The 23,748-nt window shown below is 36.6% G+C and overlaps 1 protein-coding gene across 5 annotated transcripts in view; it reads right to left on the bottom strand.

The window, feature by feature from the left end:
• The window catches only part of LOC150095263 (regulator of chromosome condensation-like), a 165,630-nt gene that overhangs the window by 82,995 nt on the left and 58,887 nt on the right, over positions 1-23,748 (bottom strand). For all 5 annotated transcript variants that reach the window (XR_016550030.1, XM_090409791.1, XM_090409789.1 and 2 more), the window contains exons 3-4: positions 9,147-9,426; positions 331-524 (exon numbers count right to left, since the gene is read on the bottom strand). Coding sequence is in view for 4 of the 5 variants with exons in the window: in XM_090409791.1 (XP_090265917.1) it covers positions 331-524; positions 9,147-9,426 (474 nt within the window). In the remaining variant the exon portion in view is untranslated. The remainder of the gene's footprint in view (positions 1-330; positions 525-9,146; positions 9,427-23,748) is intronic.

Below are 23,748 nucleotides of genomic sequence, written 5' to 3'. Positions count from 1 at the left end.
AAGATCTCTATATATTAAAAGTTGGCTGTATATACTCCCCCCCCACCTTGCAAGGTGCTTGCTTTACCCAAGATTAAATAATATGGAACCTTTTATAGCCAAAGCTTGGATGACAGTTATACTATATTACTGTGACTGAAAAAATAAAAATACATTATCTATCCTATAAATAAATGCAACATTACATTTTTTTTTTTTTACAATAGATTTATATCAGATTTTACATAAGATTTTATTAGATTACAACCAATCATGAAAATACATAACAGATAGCAAGCTAATGAATGCAGTCTCTCATTAGATTAAAATTAATCAGAAAAATAGGCTTACGTCACCATCCTCTGTTAAACAAACTGTGTGCATGCCACCAGCAGCTATATCGACAACAGCAGCAGGCAAAGGAACAGCTACACATCGAGATTTTTCTAAAATATCTTCACCTAAACCAAGTTGACCAACATCTCCTTGACCAACAACTAAAACTGTTCCTTTTACTGTCCTTAATGGTGGAACTTTTAAAGGTGCTGGAAAGAATATAAACAGTAAACTGTTTTGTCACATCACAACAAAAGTAAGTCTTTAAAAATACAGGAGAACAATGAAAACAATAAGATATGACTATCAATGAAGTCTGCTTTCTACTCTCTCTCTTTCTCTTTTTAAGCTAATTCAAATCAGATATAAGTTTGTTAACACAAAACCAACTTTTCTCAAAACTAAACTTTATTCACACAGTAATTACAGTGATACCCTTTCTTGTGTGTGAGTGAGTGTATGTGCACACATGTGTACGTGTGTGTGTGTGAATCCCACCCACAAGAAGTTATAAACCTATAGTACAATAGTACAATGGATGGGGTAAGGATAGATAATCAAGAAAAACTGCTAGAGACAAAACATGCAACTTTTTTCAAGCCACTTCAGACTATCAAATAAGCAGGATGGTGATCCTAATTAGACACCACCTATGTTGGAAAAAGACCAGGTGATTAAATTCATCTACCACCTAAAAGCAAGCATCCATGCCTATGATGGAATTCAAAACTACATTCTGTTGGTTTGGGAGTGAATATGCTGTCCACTCAGCAAACCTGAATCTCATCTAGGATACAAGAAACCTATTTTTTAATAACAGCATAAGGGTATTTCAACTGAAGGTGTGTTAACTGGTTTTACATATAAGTAGCACTGTTTTTCTTACATAAAATTAGAAAAATCAGCTGAAAACATGTGGTACAAGGTATAATGAACTAGCCTAAGCTTCAGCTACTTCAGCAGTATTTTTAATTAAATCACACCCAGTATACAAAGGCAGTGACTGAAAATCATAGAATGTATTTCATAACAGTGTGCCAGTAAATTGTAGCACCATTCATTATTACAACAGTTGGACCAAGAGTCATTTTTGGTATACAAACAACAGATATAATCTTACCCAACTTTGTTATTTAAAAGGGACTAATTTTAAAAATGACCCCAGAGCAAAAAGTTTATTACATCACACAAGGGAAAAAAAAAATTATCATTATCATCATTTCAAATCCTTTTGCCAGCAATCATTCAGATGGCCTAGTTGTCCAAGTGGATATTCTCTCTATCTCCAACTGCCTATAGGTTCAAATCCTAGTGTGATATGGATGTTTGTGAAAATCTAATTTTGGTGATTTCCCAATAACTGGTGGATAATAGGAGGTAGATCTTCGGTCCCTGATGTGAAACTCAGAGATGTCTCTATGACAGAAATGAAATAATGAAATGACTAAACCTGCTGTTTAATTATTTCTCTTTGTGCTATGTTCATTCCATTAAATTTGGAATTTAATTAGAATTATAACTGCAAACTTGTTGTCCATTTCTTGGATTACCTTGTAACTGGGTTTAAGGGTTTGCAGACTATCAGGCCAAAATGGATCATTTTTTCCCCTAAGTTTAAGTTCCAGTAAGTAGAGTGGAAGCTTAAACTTGGGATGGGAATGATCCATTTTTGCCTGATAGTCTGTAAACCTTTAAACCCAGCTACAAGATAATCCAAGAAATGGACAACAAGTTTGCAATTATAATTCCAATTAAATTCCAAATTTAATGGAATGAATACAGCACAAAGAGAAATAATTAAACAGCAGGTTTAATCATTTCAATATTTTGTCTTTGTCACAAAGACATCTTCAGGAATAAAATATTAAAATTTAACATACACAGAAACAAAACAACAAGTGGAAGAAAATAGACTACTTAAAGCCCAAAGACTCTATGGGTACAGCTGGCTAGCCTTAGCAGTTGAACAGAAGGCCTAAGAATTCAAGTTTCCCAAATATTGGAAAGTTGAACACAACCATATTTATTTAGATCAAGCTGGTTTTTTAAATCTTCTGCCAATTCTAAAAAGTCTTTCAAGTTTGTATTTGTTGTAATAAAGCATAATAGTTTTATTCCATTTAATTCTGTGAAAGATGCCCAAGGCATAGTCGGCTAGACCTGACTGACCATAGTTGTGATGGTGGATGTATTTTGTGTGTTCTTCTAGGAGGATGTTAACAAATCTCCCAGTTTGACCATAATATGATAAGTAGAATGAACAAGGAACCTTATAAACATCTGAAACAGAAAGCAGAGGAAGTGGATCCTTAGGAGAGAGAGGAGAATTGAAGCCAAGTTCAAATGAGGCTTGAAAGTACAGAGATTATATCTCTTTAAAGTTCTGGTTATTTTTTCTGAAGTGCCCTGGATATAGGGAATAGTAATGGCATTACAATGCAAGAGTAATGGTTAAAAGATGACTCAGAGCTTTCCTATTTCCACTAGAGTTCTTTGGCACTATCTTTTTATTATTACCCTTCATTATGTATTCAGGCTCACAGAAAATGGGTATAGAATAACACTTGAAGATTCAGCTGGACTAACCCACATAAGCAGTCTCTGTTTGTAGATGATAATGTACTGACTAACATTCAGACCACCCAAAACCACTTAGATAACTTATGTAAAAATGCAACAGTGATTGGGCTTGCAGTCAACAGCAGTAAAACGAAAGTTCTAAACAAAAGAATAGAAGGAAATATTAAGCTAAATGACCACATTTTGAAGAAGTAAATGATTTTCAGTATATTCCATAAAAGTCTAACTAATATCTGGAAATCCAATTTCACAAATATCAAAAAAACCACAAATATCAAAATTTGTCTGTACAAAACCACCAGTTGAGCCATATTTACATATGGTGACCAGATGCAGAGTATCAGATATTAACTGCTCGTTGAGCAGTTAATATCTGACATCAACTTAGACATCTACCTTCACCTACATTCAGTGTTCTTACTCTCTGCAGGGCAAACTAATGGACACAGAGGAAGAGAAAGTTTTGACAATATGTAAGCAACATGTAAACTTCTTTTTGAAAATGTGGCTCACGAACCATCTGACATTTACCATTTGGCACAAAACAGAGCAACCTGGCCCACTTCCATCTAATAGATTTTAACTCCGTGAATTTTTGTTATATGAATATTCTTGTATATAATTCCTCAGTCCTACATGAATAAATGATGATGAACCATTTGAAAGGAAGGTTTGGTGAATAAACATGAGTTCAGCTGTAAGAGAAACCTTGATGGAATAGAAGTTGGAAGCTCTGTTAACAAGAGTTTTGATGAAACCGTATTCTTGAGAAGGGGGATGATGGGAAAGTTTATGTATGTATCTACTTGTGTAGGTGGGTTTTTGTAAACTGAGAAAGAAAAGGTGCCAATGGGCAGAAATATGATTATAATATCTAAAAAAGACAGCCTACTGTTTATGTTGTATTCCTTCCATTAAATTTTAGTATGAACCTCATCTAGGATACAAGAAACCTCACCTCAACGTCTCAAAGATTTTGATGCCACCCCTCTAGCATAATAGTCAGCCAAGTTCTGATAAAATATAAAGTATAATATATACATGTACATTCTCTAATTGTCCCCCAAAATATTCAAATTGCACCCCTGTGGGGCATACGCCCCAAGTTGAGAAACACTGCCCTAAGCCTAAATAAACATTAACAAGTTTGCAACTTTTGTCAGAGGGATTCATATATGAGGGTGGTTCCATAAGTTTCCAGCCTGATTAACGTTTAGAGGTGATAGAAAGAAAACAACTGTGTCACTTTTCAACATAATCTCCCTTTAATTCAACATACTTTTCCCATTTTTAAATTAACATTTCTATGCCCTTGAAAAAATAATCTGTACTTTTGTCTGTAAAATGGTCTAAAACTGTCTTTCACCTCATTGTCATCTGCAAATTTTCTTCCTCAAAGATCTTTCTTCAGTTTTGAGAAGAGTCACTGGGTGCTAGATCTGGGGCTGTAGGGTGGGTGTTCAATCTCCTGAAAGTCACAGCCCTTCATAGCAATAGTCATATGGACTGGAGTATTGTCGTGAAGCAGGCGAACACTATGACTCAGCATTCCTCGTCTCTTCTCCTTAATGGCATCACATAGTTTGTGCAGGAGTGAAGCATAATATTCAGTAGTATTCCTTTCCTTAAAGTCAATCAAGAGAATTCCCTGGCAATCCCAAAAGATTGTTGCCATGATCTTCTTGGTGGACTGAGTGACCTTGGCTTTTCTCAGCAGTGCATCATCTGGTTTGCACCACTCCATGGATTTCCCTCTTGGAAAGAGGATCATAATAAAGGATCATGATTTCATCCATGGTGACAATGGATTCCAATATTTCTGTGATTCCCTTGGCAAAGCTCAAAAAACTTGTGGGAACAGGTCACATGATGCTTCTTCTGAATTGAAGAGAGAAGTCGAGGCACCCACCTTGCACTGACCTTCGTTATGTGAAGCTTCTTGTGAATGATGCGAAAGACAGTTGTTATAGAAAGCCCCAACCTTGCTGAGATTTCTTGGATCTTCGGCCATCTGTCATTGAGCAGTTCTTCTTCAATACGAGAGACATTTATCTCAGTTATCAATTCCACAGGCCAACTATAATAAGGATCGTTTTAGATGCGCCGTCTTCCTAGGTGAAACTGTTTAGCACATTTCTCCATGGTTCATTAGGAATATGAAGAAGCTTTCCCATAAACATCATCTAATCACTGTTTCATAGCACTTGGAGAAAGTTCTTTTTTAGTGAAAAACATCATCACTTGGCATGCCACATGTTAGTCAAACAAGTGCCTCCAACTGAATTATGCAGGTAGAGAGTTGAAACTGTAACACTAAGCTCCCCGTATTATTTATCACATACAGCATTTTAAAATTGGTGCGAATTTTGTGTCTCAGGCCTGAAACTTTTGGAACCTACCTTGTAAAACAAGCTAATTATATAGTCTTGACATAAATACTGTTACAACTTCTGCACACACTCTGCACCGCCTACAGAATTGCATGAGCCTGGTTCTGTTAGTGGCACTGTGCACAGTAAACATTTGCATGTTTATCAGTAGAGAGAGAGTAGTCCAGCTGTACAGGTTAACTTGAAGTGAAGAGATTATGGGAACCGTGTAGCTGTAATAACATTACATTTTTATTTATGCACATTACAAGGTTGAAATGCAGCCACCTATTATTTTCAACATGCTAAAAACACTTGGGAGTAATAGGATGTTTGTGTATCTGATATTAACCATTATAACAATGCAGAAGATATATCTGACTGCAAAAGAACAGGTCAACCACGCTGAATTAGGATGCAACAACTTGTGATGGCTGTGAAGGCATGCTTCCACTGTAATCCTGTGAGAAAGCAACAAGTGATGTTGCAAGAGATGAATGTTTTGCAGAGAATGATGTCACGTGTACTAACTGATGACCTGCCGGTGAGAGAGAGAGAGTCTATTGTTATTCTACTGAACACTTCCTGACACCACAACTTATGTGGTAGAGGGTGATAAAATTAAAGGCACTTCTCTGGCGGTATCCAAACAACAGACAAACGGCTGTACTCTTCACAAACAAGAAGATTTTCATTAAAGGGTCGTTTACAGCCAAAATGAGATCAGGAATATGTCCCAGATGGTCACATAGCACCCAGGATTCAGAGGTCATTACTCAGTGTCAGTGATGGTTTGGCGAGAAATGACATATCTGGGGGGGGGGGGGGGGGGGAGTATCCAAGTTGCAGCATTTCTGCAAGAAAGGAGTCAAAAACTCTGCCTAAGTGTATAAAGACACCATGCTGGAAATTATGGTATGAGCCCCTGAACAACACCTTGTTTTATCGTAGGCAGCGGGCTTTCCAACATGACTCATCCCCTGCACACAAGGTGAGGACCACACAACAGTGGTTGGAGGCAAATGTACCCGATCACATATCACAATTTGATTGGCCATCTGAAAGCGTGAAGGCAAAAGGGGACATTTCGAACATTGAGTTTCGAACTATATGCACTTTATACATATTGTTTGTACGTGCTGAAAGCTGTACATGATTTATTGATAGATTTAAAGTTTATGTGCTGTTCAAGTTGTAACAGTATTGATGGCTAGACTTGGTAGTGTACTGTGTATTGGAGTGGTGGTCAACTGGAGCAGGTCACTGATGTATAGAAGAAAGAAGGTACGTTAGAGAACAGAACCTTGTGGGATCACAGCATTAGTTGCATAGTTAGTAGAGAGGGAACCATCTACCATCACATGTATCCAGTAAGAAAACTAGTGTCTGTCATGGGACAATGATGGAAGCTTACTTTATAGGCCCTTGTGCCAGACTCAATCAAAAGCCTTAGGGATATTAGTGCAATCACATGGGATTTGCCAGAAACTTTTCCATGGTGCTTATCCTGAGGTAGGTGACATAGATGAGCAGATCCCCTGCTGAATCCATACTAGCAGTTACTTATTATCTGAGTACTTTCAAAGTAGCAAATGAGTTGGGTGCTAATGGTTATCTCCATTACTCTGGAGAGGACTGAGATGAGAGCATAAAAGGAGACATAGAATAGGAGTCAATTCTGGACAATAAATCTTCAAGCCAATTGCAAGAATGCAGTCAGGGCCTGGAGGTTTTAGTATTTAATTCAGATAAGATTTTTCTGTTCACTTCCTGGATAAGTGGTCAGAGGAGGGATTGAGTGTTTATGGACTGGTTGGGGGACATTTACCAAAATCATCTACACAGGCATTTGAGGAAAAGTATGATGCCTTTCTTTTCTGATTGGCTTTCTGTGTGAGTAATGATGCAATAGTCCTGTCTGGGTGTAGTAATGGTAAGAACAGTGTTGAGCAAAAGTTGTGGCCAACTATTTTAGCCAGAAACCAAAATATGCAGCAACCATTTGGGCACGATGCAAGTTTTCTGCTTTTGGCTCTTTGGAAATCAGTTTTTGATGCATTGATGATTTACTTGCATCTGTTTTGGGCTTTAATGTAAGCAGTAAAGAGAAGGCAGAGTTCTTAATGATAGCAAATTGCAGTATCCAACCATGGGAATGAGGCATAAAAATCAGAGATCATTCCACTTGGCTTTGTTATGATGTAGGTGATATTCTTGGTTGAGAATTGCTGTGGGTGTTACTTGGTGGGGAAGAGATTAGAACAAGGTTGTGGTCTGAATTACAGAAGGGGGGGGGGGATACAAATTTCATAGTATATTTGGAGGGATCATTAGTGAGGAAGAGGGGCAGAGTTTTTGGGAAGTGACTGAAGTTATATTGTACTCATGGGCATGTGAACAATTTGCATAAGATTATTTGTGTCTCAGCATCTCTACCTGTTTGGACTGTGGGGGAAGGAAAGCCAGTTGGTTTTGTGCATATTAAAATCAGTGAAGAAGATAATCTCACTGCCAGGAAAGTTGAACTGAAAGACATCAAATTTCAAGCAAAGTACATGGTTTTGAAATTTAGGAAGCAGATGAGATAGGATGCAGAGTAATAAGATTGGTGGGGGGGATATCTTAAAGGAGGTAGAGGAGACGAAAAATCTAAGATTGATAGTGGATAGGGACTGAAATTTCTAAGACATTTTGCTAAAATTGTAAGTGCAGCACAGTGGATGGTGATGATGCAAAGAATAGTGACCTGAAGAAGTAAGGATGTCACATGATACCATTGTATAAGACTTTGATCACACTACATATGAAGTACTGCATGCAGATTTGATTACCTGGCTTTCAAAAAGGATGAACAGATGCTAGAGAGGGTTCAGAGAACAACTGACTAAGGTAGTTTCAGGTCTCTTTGATGTTTGAGTATGAGGACAGATTGAAGGAATACAAACTGCAGAGCTTAGTGAATAGAAAGGGGAGGGGATGGTAATGGGTAAATACCAGATCAACGTGGATTCAAAAAAACTTACTCATCCCTGTCCACAGCCAGAGAATAGCTGGAGACAGGTATGAGCATTTGGAATGCATTGCCCAAAAGTGTGGTGAGTGAAGACAGTAAATGCATTTAAGTTATGGCATGACGAGGTGTGTGTGTGTGATGATAATGATAATAATAATGAGAGAAAGTAGCCAAAAAAACTAAACTAGCAATATATAAGATAATATTCAAATCATCACCTTTAACTTATATATCTGAGAGTTGGGTTAAAGATAAGATAGTTGATCAAAGACTAAAGACAACAGCTACGTCAGTTTTTGAGAAAAAGGAAGAGGAATAACAAAATGGAATCACTAGCAGAATCAGATGAAAAATAAGACAGCATTCAAGAATCTGAAAGCAGTCTGTCTAATGTATTATAGTTATTCAAATAGAATGGGTGAGGCAAGGTTAACAAAAACAGGTATCTAGTGCAGGTGGTGGAGAAAAAAAAGACACCCAAAGGAAGACCAAAATATGGGTGGATTAAGCCAATTAGCAGTGCCAGTTATAAGAATATTGCATTCCTGAAAACTAAGACATCAATATGAAAGAAAACTGTTGACAGGAAGCTAGTAATAATGCACACTTAAAAATGTATTACCATAGTATCCTGTACACACCTTAAGGATATATATATATATATATAAAGAATTTGATGATAATTATGATGATGAAAACAAACAAATCTGATATCACTATACCACATTAGTTTGAAATGCCCTTTGTAGCATTAATAAACAGGATTTCTTTAAGGCATCAACTAAAGCCATATAAAGAATTATCTTAAAAGAAAGAAAATGGTTCTTCAGGATACTCATACATCAGGTATATTACAAAACAATCCATACCTTCCTTCTTATGTATATCAGTACGAGACTTCTTTTTAATGTCTGCTTCAGAAGTAGGTATCTTTCTTTTTCTTGAATTTGTTGCTGGTTGTTCACTTATGTTTTCATTTATTTCAGCTTTTTCTGTTACTGGGTCTGTATCAGATGCACCTGTTCCATCAGGTGCATCTGATACAGTTTCACCCATTTTTTTTTCATTATCCATTTTCATAAATTGTTCAGATTTCTTTTTTCTTTTTTGCATCTTCTTTTCCCTTTGAGGAGAAGAACACTTTCTTTCCTAAGGAAGAAGATGAAAAAAAATGCACAACTAAATACTATCAATAATGAAAAACATTTTTAAAAAAGATTTTAAATGTTGTGTATATTTTCTCATCTACTTCATTTTCTTAAAAACTGAAAAAAAAAAAAAAAAAAGGAAGTAGATGAAAAAATGTACACAGCTACATAATATACTAGTAGTAAGGCAGATTAACAAAAAAAAAGTGTTATCAATAATTATCACATGTTATCTAGAATTACAGCTAAAGCAAAAAAGCCACAAACTGTTGCATGACATTTCAACTTAATCCTAAGCTATGTTAGAGAGAGAGAGAGAGAGTGAACCTACTGGTGTCAGAATATAAAATTAACCAATAATTAACAATTTTCACATTTTTGTGAGATATTAAATTAATAAAACTGAAAAGGAGCCAATAAACCAAAGACAAGAATTAAGTGTGCAAGAGTGGCAAATAAAGTAAAAAGAAAAATTATGAAGATCCAATATAAAAAAATAAATATACAACAAACATATAACCTGACATGAAACTTATGTGAATTTATTGCGATTTTAAGGGAACAACAAGACAAGGGATAAATACCAGTATCTGCATATATTGTATTTATAGCTTAGTGGAGCCTCCGTAGCTCAGTTGGTATAGACGAAGCCCTTTGGTCGGAAAGACCTGGTTTTGACGAAAGGTGAGTTAGCCGGTCTCATAGGGTTTTTTTTTTTCACACAGAAACTCAGGTTTTTCATGCCCCAGAACAGGCAAACCAGCCCTGTAAACACACACACATGGATTACAGTCAGGAATACCCAAGACCCAGTCATAGGCCTCATTCATCAGCTATGCGGGTCTCGAGCCCAGATAAAATTAGGGGGAAATTGAGATGGTGCCATACTTTCCTGTAAAAAGGACCTCATGACCATGTAATATCATACGATAAATAAATAGCTTAGTGCATGAGAGAGCAAATCCATCTTACCACAGAATGAGGAGAAGAACACTTTCTTTCCTAAGGAAGAAGATGAAAAAAATGCACAACTAAATACTATCAATAAGGAAAAACAACATGATTCTCCTGACTGAAGCATAAATTATGATGGATTCACGAAGCATTTAGTTTGGATTCTATTTTTTACTACAGTTGGAAATCATCTATAGTAAAAAATAAAAAAACTGAGATATGTAGAAAAGCATAAGCAGTGCATCTTAAGTTTTTTAGCAGTTTAATTCACAACACAGGAGAATAATAAGAAAATAAAGTATATATTTATTTACTTGGCTGCTGATATTTTACTAGTTTTATACTCAGCATCTTCAGAATACAGTTTGCAAATGGCAACAATTAGTTAATACATGGAATAGTTTAAAATTGTAATGGACAAGACAAAAAACTAAAGTCCGAACTGGTGCCATCTGTTGGATAAAGAGAGATTAATGAGTATTAATTTGATCTTAAAATGACTGTCTCCAAGAATTTTGGTAAATTAATAAAGCAATACTTGAGGTTTGGGAAATGTTTGAAAGTTGATGTTGATTCCAGACATGGAACAACTTTTATATAGCACTTTGGTTTTTAAATCTAATCCTGTGTGAAGTGGTGTCCAAAGCATGGTCTGCCAATCCCAACTTACTAGAGAAATAGTGCTGAATGTATTTTTTATGTTCTCTGAGGAGGATGTCAACAGATCTTCCCATCTGTCCCTAGCATGTAAGGTCATAAACAAGGAACTTTATATACTTCTAGATGTGATAAAGGACAGTCTATCCTTTGATGAGTGTTGCTAGTTAGATATACAGTTTAAATGTGACATCGAGTTTATACTTTATATTTTTATCATCTATATACTTTTCATGGATTTAGGCCTGTTCCAGCCACAGAAGTCATCATTAAATTTCTTTAGAGAACATCCTAGTTTTCTTTTATATTTTCCTAATGATCTGTAATTTAATATTTGTTTTGGTAATCTTTCTATTTTCATTCTTTCAACGTGTTCCATCCATTTATGTTTATATTTTCTATTACCGATTCCTGGTTTAGTTCTTTCACAATTTCTTCATTTCTTTTCTTTTGTTTCTTTTGTGATTTTTCTTTTATATTTTTATATTTACATTTAATATTTATATTTAACATTTATTTATTTATTTACAAAGTGCAGCAAAGGTGGGTGAGCTCAGCAGTATCGTTAGAACATATACCTCTGGCTCTGTATGATAGTGTTTTTACGATACTATACTGTCTCCAAGAATTTCCAAAACAGTATGGTCTCTGTTATGTCTGAAATTGCTGTCTGTGCTAGATGATAGTGTGATTATCTGTGTACATACCCTCCAGTATGTGTAAGCTTTCTATAAATAGAAAAAGATAAAGAATCATTTGAAAAGTGTGTGATTGGGTATCAAGGAAGGACAGACAGTTATTTTATTCTTTTTCCATCAAAGCGGATTTTAGGATATTGGCTATTAAATATGGTATCATACTGAAATTGAGGATATTAGGAAAGAACCAAGAATGTGTTAGCAGAGCTAATCTCAGGTAGTATGGTCACTTAAACAGAATGGGAGAGGAAAGATTAGCAAAACAAGTGTTCTCTGCTAGGTTGGCAGGAAAAAAGACCAAGAGGCCAATCAAGATATAGGTGGATTTATACAGTAAAAACTACCTTGGAAGACAAAAATATAAGATCTGATAATGTTAGAGTCTTGATAGGTAACAGATTAATTTGGAGGAAAATTGTAGATAGGAAGTTAGTAATGATGTAAATTTTTCATGTAGTACTATCATATCCTGTACACTCCTTGAGGGTACATGTCAGGAATTAGATGATGTTGGCTATTAAAATGCACTAAAAATGTAACTAATATGTCTGGACCATGTGACCAAATAGCAAACACATTAACTACAGAGCAGCCAAATCAGTGGGTGTAATGAGTACTAGTTTCTCTAAGTGTTCTTGTAGAAATTGGCTCAAGTGGGAGAAAGGGGTGAACTCATGGCTGCCTATCCAGTTGTTTATATATTTTTCCTTTCCATATGAAACAACTAGCATCTACTATAAGTTTGAATAATTCTAATATAGCTGGAAGAAATGAGATTTTATCAGATCAAGGGTTTCAAATTAATGGTACACCAGTAAACAGTGAGGTAATATCGAAGCTAATTGTTGTCTGAACTTTTTAGGATATGTTTTTTAAAAACTTTTAAAGCCAACAAAACTTTTTATAAAGGAGGGAGAGTTACCTTGGAGGGGACAGGCAAGTAATTCAGCTGTTTAGCAAATATGTATAAAGGACTGTTTATATTATCAACAAGTGGACATGGGGGGATGATCAGGTTTGTGAATTTTTGGTGCTCCATATATTCTGGTGGATTTAATACACAAGACCACAGCAAAACTACTAATATATATACTATCGGCCTGGTTGGCCGAGTGATTAGTGTATTCACTCTCGAGCCAAAAGACTGCGAGTTCAAATCCTGCCATGGGCATGGATGTTTGTGAAAATACTAGTGGTGATGGTCAGTGGTAGATGGCATACGTGTAGATGATGAAGGTAGTTGAGGTTGGTGGAGACACAGAGTTGAAGAGCAAGTGCCTGTCCTCGATAAGACTTTGGACTCCCTGGGGGTGTTACATAATAATAATAATATTCCATATCTTCAGAACACATCTGAAAAGATATCAAGAGTGCTTAATAAATATAAGCTGCATTTTAAACCATATATAAAACTAGCAACCTTCATCCATTCACCAAACGACAAACTTTATCCTTTATTACAGAGCTTCCCAAACTGTGGGCCACGGCCCCCTTGGAGGTCGTTAGTTTTGTTGACGGGAGCCATGAAATAATGAAAACAAATTTAAAATGTTTTAAGACTAAGTGTGTGCCATGTCAAATGTGTATATAAGATGCTAAAAATGTTAATATTTGCATTTCATTTTTGCAATATTCGCTGTGTATATTTTGTATTGAATATAAATACAATAAATATTATAATAATATATGTCTATATTACAATTTTTTTTTCCAGTGGGTGCCATGAAATATTTTAATTTTTCCAACAGGGCCTTTACAGCCATAAGTTTGGGAAGCATTGCTTTATTACATCCAGGACTATATAAAGTATCCTGTACTTGTGATCTAGATTACTACAGACAGATAAGATCTTTTGACATCTGCTTAGGAAAACAAAAAAATACTTCCAGCACCATCATTATGGCAAGTGAGGACTGGCAGGATTAAATGAAAAAAGTGCTACATGGAAGTCATTACAAGTTAGAGAGACTATTTTTGGAATCAAAGCTTTAAAACATTCCCCAAACCTCAATTATGGCTTTATCAATTTACCAAAAGTCCATGAGATTATCATTTTAAGATCAAATTAATACTTGTAAACCTCTCCTTATCCAACAACAGATGGCACCGATTAGGACTTAGTTCTTTATGATGGCCATTATAATTTTAAACTGTTCTCACTATTAACTAATGGTTGCTGTTTGTGTATACTATGACAAACTGTTCGTGCTATTGAAGATGCTGAATGTAAAACTAGTAAAATATCTGCAACTAAGCAGATATATTATTCATTTTCTTATTATTGCCTTATGTTGTGAATTAAACCATTAAAAAATTAAGAAATTGTAAGATCTGTGGTTTGAAACTGCTGGTATAACAGACTAAGGCATTAAAAAAAAATGATATATGCTATTAGAATTCCAAATGCAGCAGGGCAATCTAATTACTTAAATTAAGTAAGAAAGCAGAATAATAATGTATCATTTTTGCAAATAATGTTTGAAATGATTTATTATATATGCCATGATTATATCAAAGAGGGGGGAAGCATGGTAATAACTGAACCTACAACCCTCAGTTTAATTCAAATGCCTATTAATAAAAAAATGCAAGATCACCTGTTTTTATCTCTTACTGCATTTGAAGATTAAGCTATAATTATAAAATGGTAGCCTTGTTTAATGGAGCCAAGATATTATAAGGCATCAGTAGATGCCCGAGGTACCTGATGCTGGACCATACCTTATTTCATGTAATATACATCTGTTATATTATCTGTAGACTGGTCTTCCCCTTCTTTCTTTTCTTCTTCCCTCCCCCCCAAATACTATTAGAGTATTTGAGGGCTAGGCATAAATCTTTCCTATTTTGCTGTTTCATTTCGTCTTATGCAGCCACCGAAGGGGACAAGATACTGTAACTCCAATAGGTGCCAGTCTCAAGCCCAGATAAATGGTTCATGTCAGGAAGGGAATCCAGTCATAAAACTTCACTGCCATCTCTAACTAATGAGTCAAATGAGTCAAGAAATTGATACAAGGGCTAAGGCATATCTCTTAGGTGATACAAAGCTACATCACCCTACACCTGCGAGAAGTGTACAAGGGCTACTGCAGGGATGGATGCAGTTAAAGAAGCGAGCCCAGCAGGAGAGAATGGTGTGAGTGGGAACATTGAATGTTGGAAGCATGGCTGGAAGGTGGCAAACATAATGAGAAAGAGGAAGTTGAATATCTTATGTGTACAGGAGACGAGGTGGAGGGGGGGAACAGGGGAAGGAACTGGGAGACGGGTATAAATTGTTCTATTCCGGAGCGAATAAAGGGGAAGAAATGGTGTTGGAATTGTGGTGTGTAGCAGAATGAAGGTTGAAGTACTGGAAGTCGGTAGGAGGAACAATAGGATCATGCAAATGAAACTGGGTAGTGGAGAAGAGCAAGTTGACGTCTTATGTGCATATGCGCCACAAGTTGGCTGTACAGCAGAGAAGAAAGATGAGTTCTGGAATGTGTCTGGAAAGAAATGAGGAAATTGGAAGAAAACGAGATGGTGATTATTGGAGGAGACTTGAATGGGCACACAGGAATACAGAATAGGGACTGTGAAAGGGTGCATTGGGCGACGATGAAGAGGGAACGATGAACCAGGAAGGAGAGAGGATTGTGAACTTCGCAGTAGCATTTGATCTGGCAACTGTAAACTCATTTTTCTGAAAGAGGGAAGAGCATTTGATAACATTTAGGAGCAGAACAACAGTTCACAGATTGACTACATCTTGACTAGAAGAAAACACCTTAAGGAAGTAACAAATTGTAAGGTAATCCCAATAGATCAAGTACACAGCAACACTGGCGGCTGTGTGCAGACTTTAAAATAAAGGTCGAAGATAATAACCTTTGGAAGCCATGGGATGAAGACAGTGGTTTCACTTAAAAGAGAGTGTGAGGAACCTTTTCAAGGAGAGGGCTTAGGATTTCAGACGGACTAGAAACTGTACAAGATTGGTGGAGACATAATTCAAAAGCAATTCGGGTGCAATTGAGGTGCTTGACGAAACATCTGGAAAGATTAGAGGACAGAAGGATGGCTGGTGGTGGTGGAATAATAATGTGCAAGAAGCAGTGAAGGCTAAAAAGGAGGCAAAGAAGAAGTGGGATGAGTCAAGAGTGGAAGATGACAGAGAAGAGTACAGAGAGAGAAAGCAAAAAGCCAGCATATCAAGATCTTTATGATTAATTAGAAACAAAGGAAGGACAGAGAAAAATTTATCGACTGTAAAAATGTAGAACTAATGTATCAAAGGACAACATACATGTGAGGCAGATCAAAGACTCTGTAGGAAGAGTATTAGGGAGGGATGTGGGTGTAAGAAACAGATGGAGAATATACTTTGAAGGGCTTTTGAACGATGAAAATGTGAGGATTCACAAAGATGGGCTGCCTTATGAGGGGATGGTGCAGAACATAAGTAGAGTAGAAGTTGAGGAAGCTATAAAGAGGATGAAGAATGAAAAATCGGTGGGTCCTGACAGGATCCAAAGTGGAGGCATGGAAGACACTGGGGGAAGAAGGAATTGACTTGCTGTGGGACCTGTTAATAAAAGTTTGTCAACAGGAAAATATACCCAAGGAATGGAGGGAAAGTACTGTTGTCCCTATTTACAAAGGTAAAGGTGATGTCCTACACAATGAAAATCCTAGAAAAGGTTCTTGATGGAAGACTGAGGGAGGAGGTGGAGATTGCAAAGGTGCAGTTTGGTTTCATGTCTCATCGATCAATGACAGATGCTATCTTTGGGTTATGGCAGATGATGGAAAAGTTTTGAGAGAAACAATGGGAGCTATATATCTGGTGTTTATTGATCTGGAGAAAGTGTATGATAGAGTGCCAAGGCAAGGAGTCTGGAGGTGTCTGAGGAAGAAGAAGGTCCCAGAGAAATATGTCAAGTCGGTGCAGGAGATGTACAGAAATGTGAGTACAAGAGTTCTGACCTGCCTGAGAGAGACAGAAAACTTTCAAGTGATAGTCGGTTTGATCATCTGGGTCAGTATTAAGTCCATTCCTGTTTAATACTGTGATGGAGGTGGTGATGGAAGAGGTGAGAGAAGATGCACCTTGGACAATGTTGTAAGTGGATGACATTGTGCTGTGTGCAGAATCAAGAGAAGAAGTGGCAGCTAAACTGGAAAGATGGAAGAGTGAGAGGTATGAGGCTGAATAGAAGTAAGACAGAGTACATGTGTTGCAAAGTGAATGGCAGCCAAGAGACAGATCTGGAGCTGAAAGGAAATGTCATCAGGAAGGTTAGTGATTTTAGGTACTTAAGTTCAATAGTGAAAGAGAATGGAGAGGCTGATAAGGAAGTGGGATGCAAGATACAAACTGGATAGTGGAACTGGGGAGAGAGAGAGAGATGGCTGGAGTGCAATGTGATATGAGGGTGCAAGTCAATCTAAAGGGAAAAATCTACAGGACAGCAGAGAGACCAGCTATGACATATGTTATTGAAACTGGCCCTGAGGAAAAATAACATCAGCAGGATGGTGGTAGCATAGATGAGAATGCTTAGGTGGATGTGTGGTATGACCAGAAAGGATCGTTTGAGAAATGACTACATAAGGGAAATGGTGCAAGTTACGAACTTAGGAGAGAAGATACAGGAGGCAAGGTTGAGATGGTTTAGTCATGTGATGAGGAGGGAGGATTAGAATGTGGGAAGAAAGGTCATGCAGATGGATGTGTAGGGGAAGAGGAAGTGCAGGTAGACAAAGAAGAGATGGAGGGAACTGGTAAAGGAGGACCTGAGGATGAAGAAATTGGACGTGGTTACAACCCAAAACAGGAGGATAGAGGAAATTCGTTAGAAACAGCAACCCCACTTAAGTGGGATAAGCTGCAGAAGAAGTAGATGCCTTCAAATATTTGGCTCTGTGATGGATAAGTCTGACTGTGAAGCAGACATAGCATTTCAAATAGGACAAGCACGTATGGCTATTACAACCATGGACAGCATTTTTTGGAGCCATAAGATCTCAAGGGAAAATGCTGTATCATGTGATTATAGAAAGTATAATGACCTATGAATGTGACTGTTGGACACACATCCAGAGGAGATAAATAGATTTGTGGAAATAGATTACTTCAAACAAAGCATGAGAGCTATCCATCTGAACAGAGATGATAGAAGACTGAAGGAATCATACAAAGTGTAATCTGAAAACAGGCAGCTGCTGAAAAGGAAAGAAACCTGAAAGAAGAATGACAAGGAACAAAGAGAAAAGCTGTCCAAAATGCCATAATTATACATGGTGTACATGGAACATTATATCAAGCAATTAGTCTATATTATATAGTCTATATCTGAGCTCTAGGTCAGGGTAGAATTGAAACAGGTGCAGGATGACAGTTTGATGTAAAATCTGGTGTAAGAAAATGCACACTCTCTCTTCCCTAATATTCTGCATCTATATGTATCACATTTATAAAGGGAAGTGGCATTTAAGCCTGATATCAAAACTTACTCTATGCAGATATTATAATTCTTAAATAAATCTGTAGGATTCCTTACCTAAACTGAATAACTACTGTAACAAATTTGGCATGAAAATCGGCAATAAAAAGACTACAAAAATAGACAGAAACAATGTACACATCAACTACGTTCTAGATGGAGAATCTATAGAACAATTAAATCCTTCAGTTATTTGTGTACAATTTTTAGTAAATATAGCAAATTAAATATGGAAATAGACAACAGATTAACCAATGCAGATCTAGTAGGAGTCAAGTGAATATATATACAGTAATCCCCCCCCCTCCCCTGCAGTCATCTGTGGATTCATTTTCCGTGGTTTCAGTTACCTGCGGTCAACTCCGGCCCAAAAATATTAAATTAAATGGAAAATTCCAGAAATTAACAACTCATAAGTTTTGAATTGTGTACCATTCTGAGTAGCGTGATGAAATTTTGCAATGTCCCGCCTAGGATGTGAATCATCCCTTTGTCTGGCATATCCATGCTATACTGTATACACTACATGCCCAATAATTACTTAGTACCCAGCTCAGTTATCATATCGACTATTGTGGTATCGCAGTGCTTGTATTCCAGTAACCCTTATTTTACTCAAAATGGCCCCAAAGTGCAAGAGTAGTGATGCTGGCAATTAGGATATGACAAAGAGAAGCCATAAAGTGCTTCCTTTAAATGAAAAGGTGAATGATCTCAACTTCTTAAGGAAAGAAAAATACATATGCTGAGATTACAGTATATTGTTATAATTGTTCTATTTTATTATTAGCTATTGTTTAATCTCTTACTGTGCCCAATTTATAAATTAAACTTTATCATAGGTATGTATCAGTGGCATCACATGCCATTTCGGTTGGGTGTGCTGTTGTGTGGATTATGCAACCCGAGCTACAAATTTCACATTAATTTCACTGTATGCATGGGCACCTACAGAAAAATTTGGAGGGGGCGCTTGGAGACAAATAATCATCATCATCATCAAATTCCTGCTATGTACCCTCAAGAGGTGTACAGGATATGACAGTACTACATGAAAAAATTACATCATTACTAACTTCCGTCTGTTACTTGTCAAGACTCCAACATTATCAGATCTCATATTTCTATCGTCTAAGGCACTTTGTACCGTATCAATCCACCTATATCTTGGTCTTCCTCTGGGTCATTTTCCTGCCAACCTGGCAGAGAACACTTGTTTTGCTAATCTTTCCTCTCCCATTCTATTTAAGTGACCATACCACCTGAGATTAGCTCTGCTAATGCATTCCTAGATGCTGACAATGTCAAGTTCTTTCCTAATATCCTCATTTTTAATATGATATTGCCAATGATGCCATCTGTTCACGCCTCTAATCTTTCTCAGGACTTCTAGTCTTTGGTCAAGTGTATTACTTCTGACCCAGCTCTCAGATCCATAAGTTAAAACTGGTTTGAACACTGTCTTGTATACAGCTAATTTAGTGTTCCGACTAATTTCTCTCTTATTCCATATGAATTTATTCAATTGACTTCCCACCATAACAGCTTTGCTGATTCTGTTGTCTATTTCTAAATTTAATTTACCATCTTCAGTAAAAATTGTGCCTAAGTAGTTGAAATGTTTTACTTGTTCCACAGGTTCTCCATTCACAACACAGTTGACATTTTCAATTGTCTTTGTCTTTTTATTGCTGACCTTCATACCATATCTATTACAACAGCTATTCAATTTAGTCAGAGAATCTTGCAGACTTGTAGCGGATTTATTTAGAAGTATAACATCATCCGCATAAAGCAAAGAGTTGACATTAACATCTCCAATTTTGATATCAGGTTTAATACCACTTTCCTTCATAATGTGATCCATATAGATAATGAATAAGGGGATAATGTACATCCTTGTCTCACACCAGATTTAACATTAAACCATCTTCCTGTACTTCCTTCAATTCTAACTGCTGACTTACAACTCAAATAAAGACTAAGTATTGCTTGATATAATGCCCCATTGACACCATATAACTGCAGCGTATTGAATAGCTTCTCTCTTGGCACCTTGTCATATGCCTTTTCCAAATCGACAAAACTTAAATACAGATCTTTGTTATATTCCCATGCTTTCTCGACTATTTGTCGTAAAGTGAAGATCTGATCCTGACAGCCTCTATTTGGCCTGAATCCAGCTTGTTCTTCACCAAGCTTTTCTTCCACAATTCTTCTCAACCGTTTCTCAAGTATGCTGGCATAGATCTTGCCAGGAACACTCAGTAGGGAAATACCTCTGTAATTCTCACATTCAGTTTTATTTCCCTTTTTATATATGGGTACTATGAGAGCTCTACTCCAATCATCGGGAATTCGTCCCTCTGTCCAGGCTTTCTGAACTATGCAGTGCAGCCACTGTAAGACTTTTATACCACCATACTTCAGCATTTCTGATCGAATATCATCTACTCCTGCTGCCTTTCCACATTTCAAGCCTTTGATGGCTTTTTATACTTTGGTATGGATATATATTCCTGACTGTATGCCTGTTGAGTGTTTTTTATCACTGTGCTGTCATCACTGCTTGTTTCATTTAGCAGTTTTTCAAAGTAATTACTCCATACTTCAAGGATATCTTTTTCTCCTGTTTTCATGTCACCTTTATCATCTCTAACTCCTTTTACAGCACTCTTTCCTCCATTCCTAAGCTTCTTCAACAACCTCCAGAATATTTTGCCACCTTCTTGATATTTATTTTCTATAATCTTGCCAAAGTCCTCCCATGATTTTTGTTTAGCTAGTTTTACACACTGTTTAGCTTTCTTACATTTGTCTCTGTATTCTGTAAGAGTAAAAGCTGACTTATTTGTCAGGAACTTTTGATATGCTTTCTTCTTTTCCTTCACTACCTCTTTAACTTCCTGTTCTGACCAAGGATTTTTTTATCCTTGCACACAACCTCACCACATGCCTCTCTGGAAGAATCAATCAATGTTTTCTTCAGAGTTTGCCACTGAATCTCCAAGGTTTGATTCCTGTTCTCAAACTCTTTCATTTTCTTTTCAATAATCTTTCTGTATTTTAGTCTACAGTTCACATCTGAGAGCTGCTCAACTTTTATTCGCTTTAAAACTTTCTTACATGGTATTCTTTTCAATATGAAATTCAATTTTATCCTGCTCAAGACTAAATAGTGATCACTTCCAATTCCAAATCCTCTGTACACTCTGGTGTCCTGCACCAGGGAGAAGACATCACTATCAACAATCACATAGTCAATTAGACTTTTCTTATTCCTAGCGTCTTCTCTCCATGTGAATTTGTGCACATTTTTATGTTGGAACAGGGTGTTAGTAATAACCAGTCCATGTCCTGAGCAGAAATCCAACAGATATTTGCCATTATTATTAGCTTTGCTCTTTTCTCCAAATTTTCCCAAAATATTTTTGTATGTCTCGCAATCATTTCCTACTCTGCTATTTAGATCCCCAACAAGGACCAACTTTTCCTTTTTCATTGTGTCAGTTGCTTTTCTAGAGCATCAAAAAATTCCTCCACTTCTACCTTAGTAGAACCTTCTGTGGGACCATAGGCACAAATAAGTCTCATTGTCCAGTTCCCCATTCTCATATTTGCCCACATTACTCTACTTGTCAAGAAGATTAGCCTCGTATTTTATGTTGAATACTATGGTTACTCCTTCTTTTCCTTGATTGTCATTGCCTGAATATAACATTTTGTATTTATTGCTTAGAAAGATCTCACCAGTTTTGGTCTTTTTTGTTTCAGTCACCCCTATTATGTCGATCTGGTACTTATCTAATTCCTCAGCTAGCTCCATTTCTTTGCCATTCGGGCTTCTTATGTTGATAGTACCGATCTTTAACTCTAGTGATGTTGAGTTGGGGTTTGTTTTCATATTTGTTCCAGTAGCTGACTTTTCGCTGTTCGCCCTGGTTCCCTGGCGAAAACAACGGGGGCCTTGTTTAACCGGGCGACGCCCCAGCCAGCATGAAATTTTGTCATGTTGTACCATCATTTTTTATTTTGGTTTAACCAATAAGAATACAATTTGGTCGGCTAAATCCCAAATTGCCAGCCCATCCTCGTTCGTTCAGTATCAAAGTAGATACCCAACAGGGTGCACCACGAGAAGGTGAGGATTGGACATTAGGTCAGAAGCCCTGGTCGGTTCTCCGCATTCCTTTAAAGGCTATGTGGAGGGCTCCTCTCAGTTATACAGCTTTTACATCAATAAACATCTTTTAGCATTTTTTTAATGTAATTATTTGTTGATGTAAACTCTAAATACATTATTTTCATTTTACATCGATTTTAATGATCTTTAATTCTTGGAAAAAAAAAGTATTCGGAATTAATACAGTTTTTAACAAAATTTCATAAAATAAAAAAAATTGACTGGTGTATTTTATTAAAAATCAACTAATTAATTAATCCCAAAATCCTAAATTAAATTATTTCAGTTTAAAAGAAAAAAAAATCATAAAAGTCACAAGTAAAATAATATTAAATTACATACACTTACTTTTTAGAAATGTATTTTTCTGTTCAAATTTGTTTCACTATAGATTTACAATTCACGCTTAACTCAGTGAGGTGTGAATTGTGTGAAGTGAACTGGTCACTGATCACAACAGTAATGTAAAATTTTTTTCATAAATCAGAAAATGATAAACCAAAAACAGGAACATGTGCTTAATTGTTGCAATAAAACACACGTGTTCTACGGATACCCTGCCGTGTGGCAAAACAGGCCAACCCATAATAAAATTTTAAGACAGAAAAAAGCATCCCATGGTCGAGTGTGTAAGGGTACATATCTCAATCACTTTTATGATTATAATTTGTGGAATTTCTTACTCAATCCCGGAAGGGGAGAGTGCCTCATTTGCCCATCTGCGGACGCACACAACCGTATGACTGCATTTTTATCCATGTATGAAAGTTTTTGATAGTGCATAGCGCATCAGCGCTCATTTTAATTGGTCCAATGCAATTATTTGGAGGATAACTTTGAATACTTCTGCAGTGGGAGAACAATTGGTTTGTTTTAGGATTTATTTAGAATGCTATATTTGGTTGGTATATTTGAAATACTCAAAGATGAAAATATTTGAACCATCATTTATAAGACATGTGAGAATAGGAAATGAAAGGAAAGGATAAGTGTGAGTAGAAATACTTTCATTAATGGTAAACGAATTATTAATAATTGACATTTGCATGTGTGTGTGTCCTATAATTATTAAATACTTAAGGAATTGTAGCGTATACTAGAACATAAATTACATCAAACTTTAATATATATTTTCCAATATTTTGGCAAACGTCACGTTGCCATCTTCTTGGGAACTTAATACAAAGACACGTGCAAGCAAGTACTATACAACAGCAAATGAGAAACGAAGCGAGGAAGCTACCATTTTCCTCAAGTCCTGATGGCGCCCGCTAGCTGGCTATATTAGGTGTTCTTGCCCTTTGGGCTGAAGTTCTCCTGATGTATGTTTCCCAAATTTG

The sequence above is a fragment of the Typopeltis vanoorti genome, chromosome 20 (assembly GCF_054136105.1).
Source record: "Typopeltis vanoorti isolate ZY-2024b chromosome 20, IOZ_Tvanoo_1.0, whole genome shotgun sequence".
Lineage (NCBI taxonomy): Eukaryota > Metazoa > Arthropoda > Arachnida > Uropygi > Thelyphonidae > Typopeltis > Typopeltis vanoorti.
This window is presented reverse-complemented; position numbering and strand designations above follow the sequence as displayed.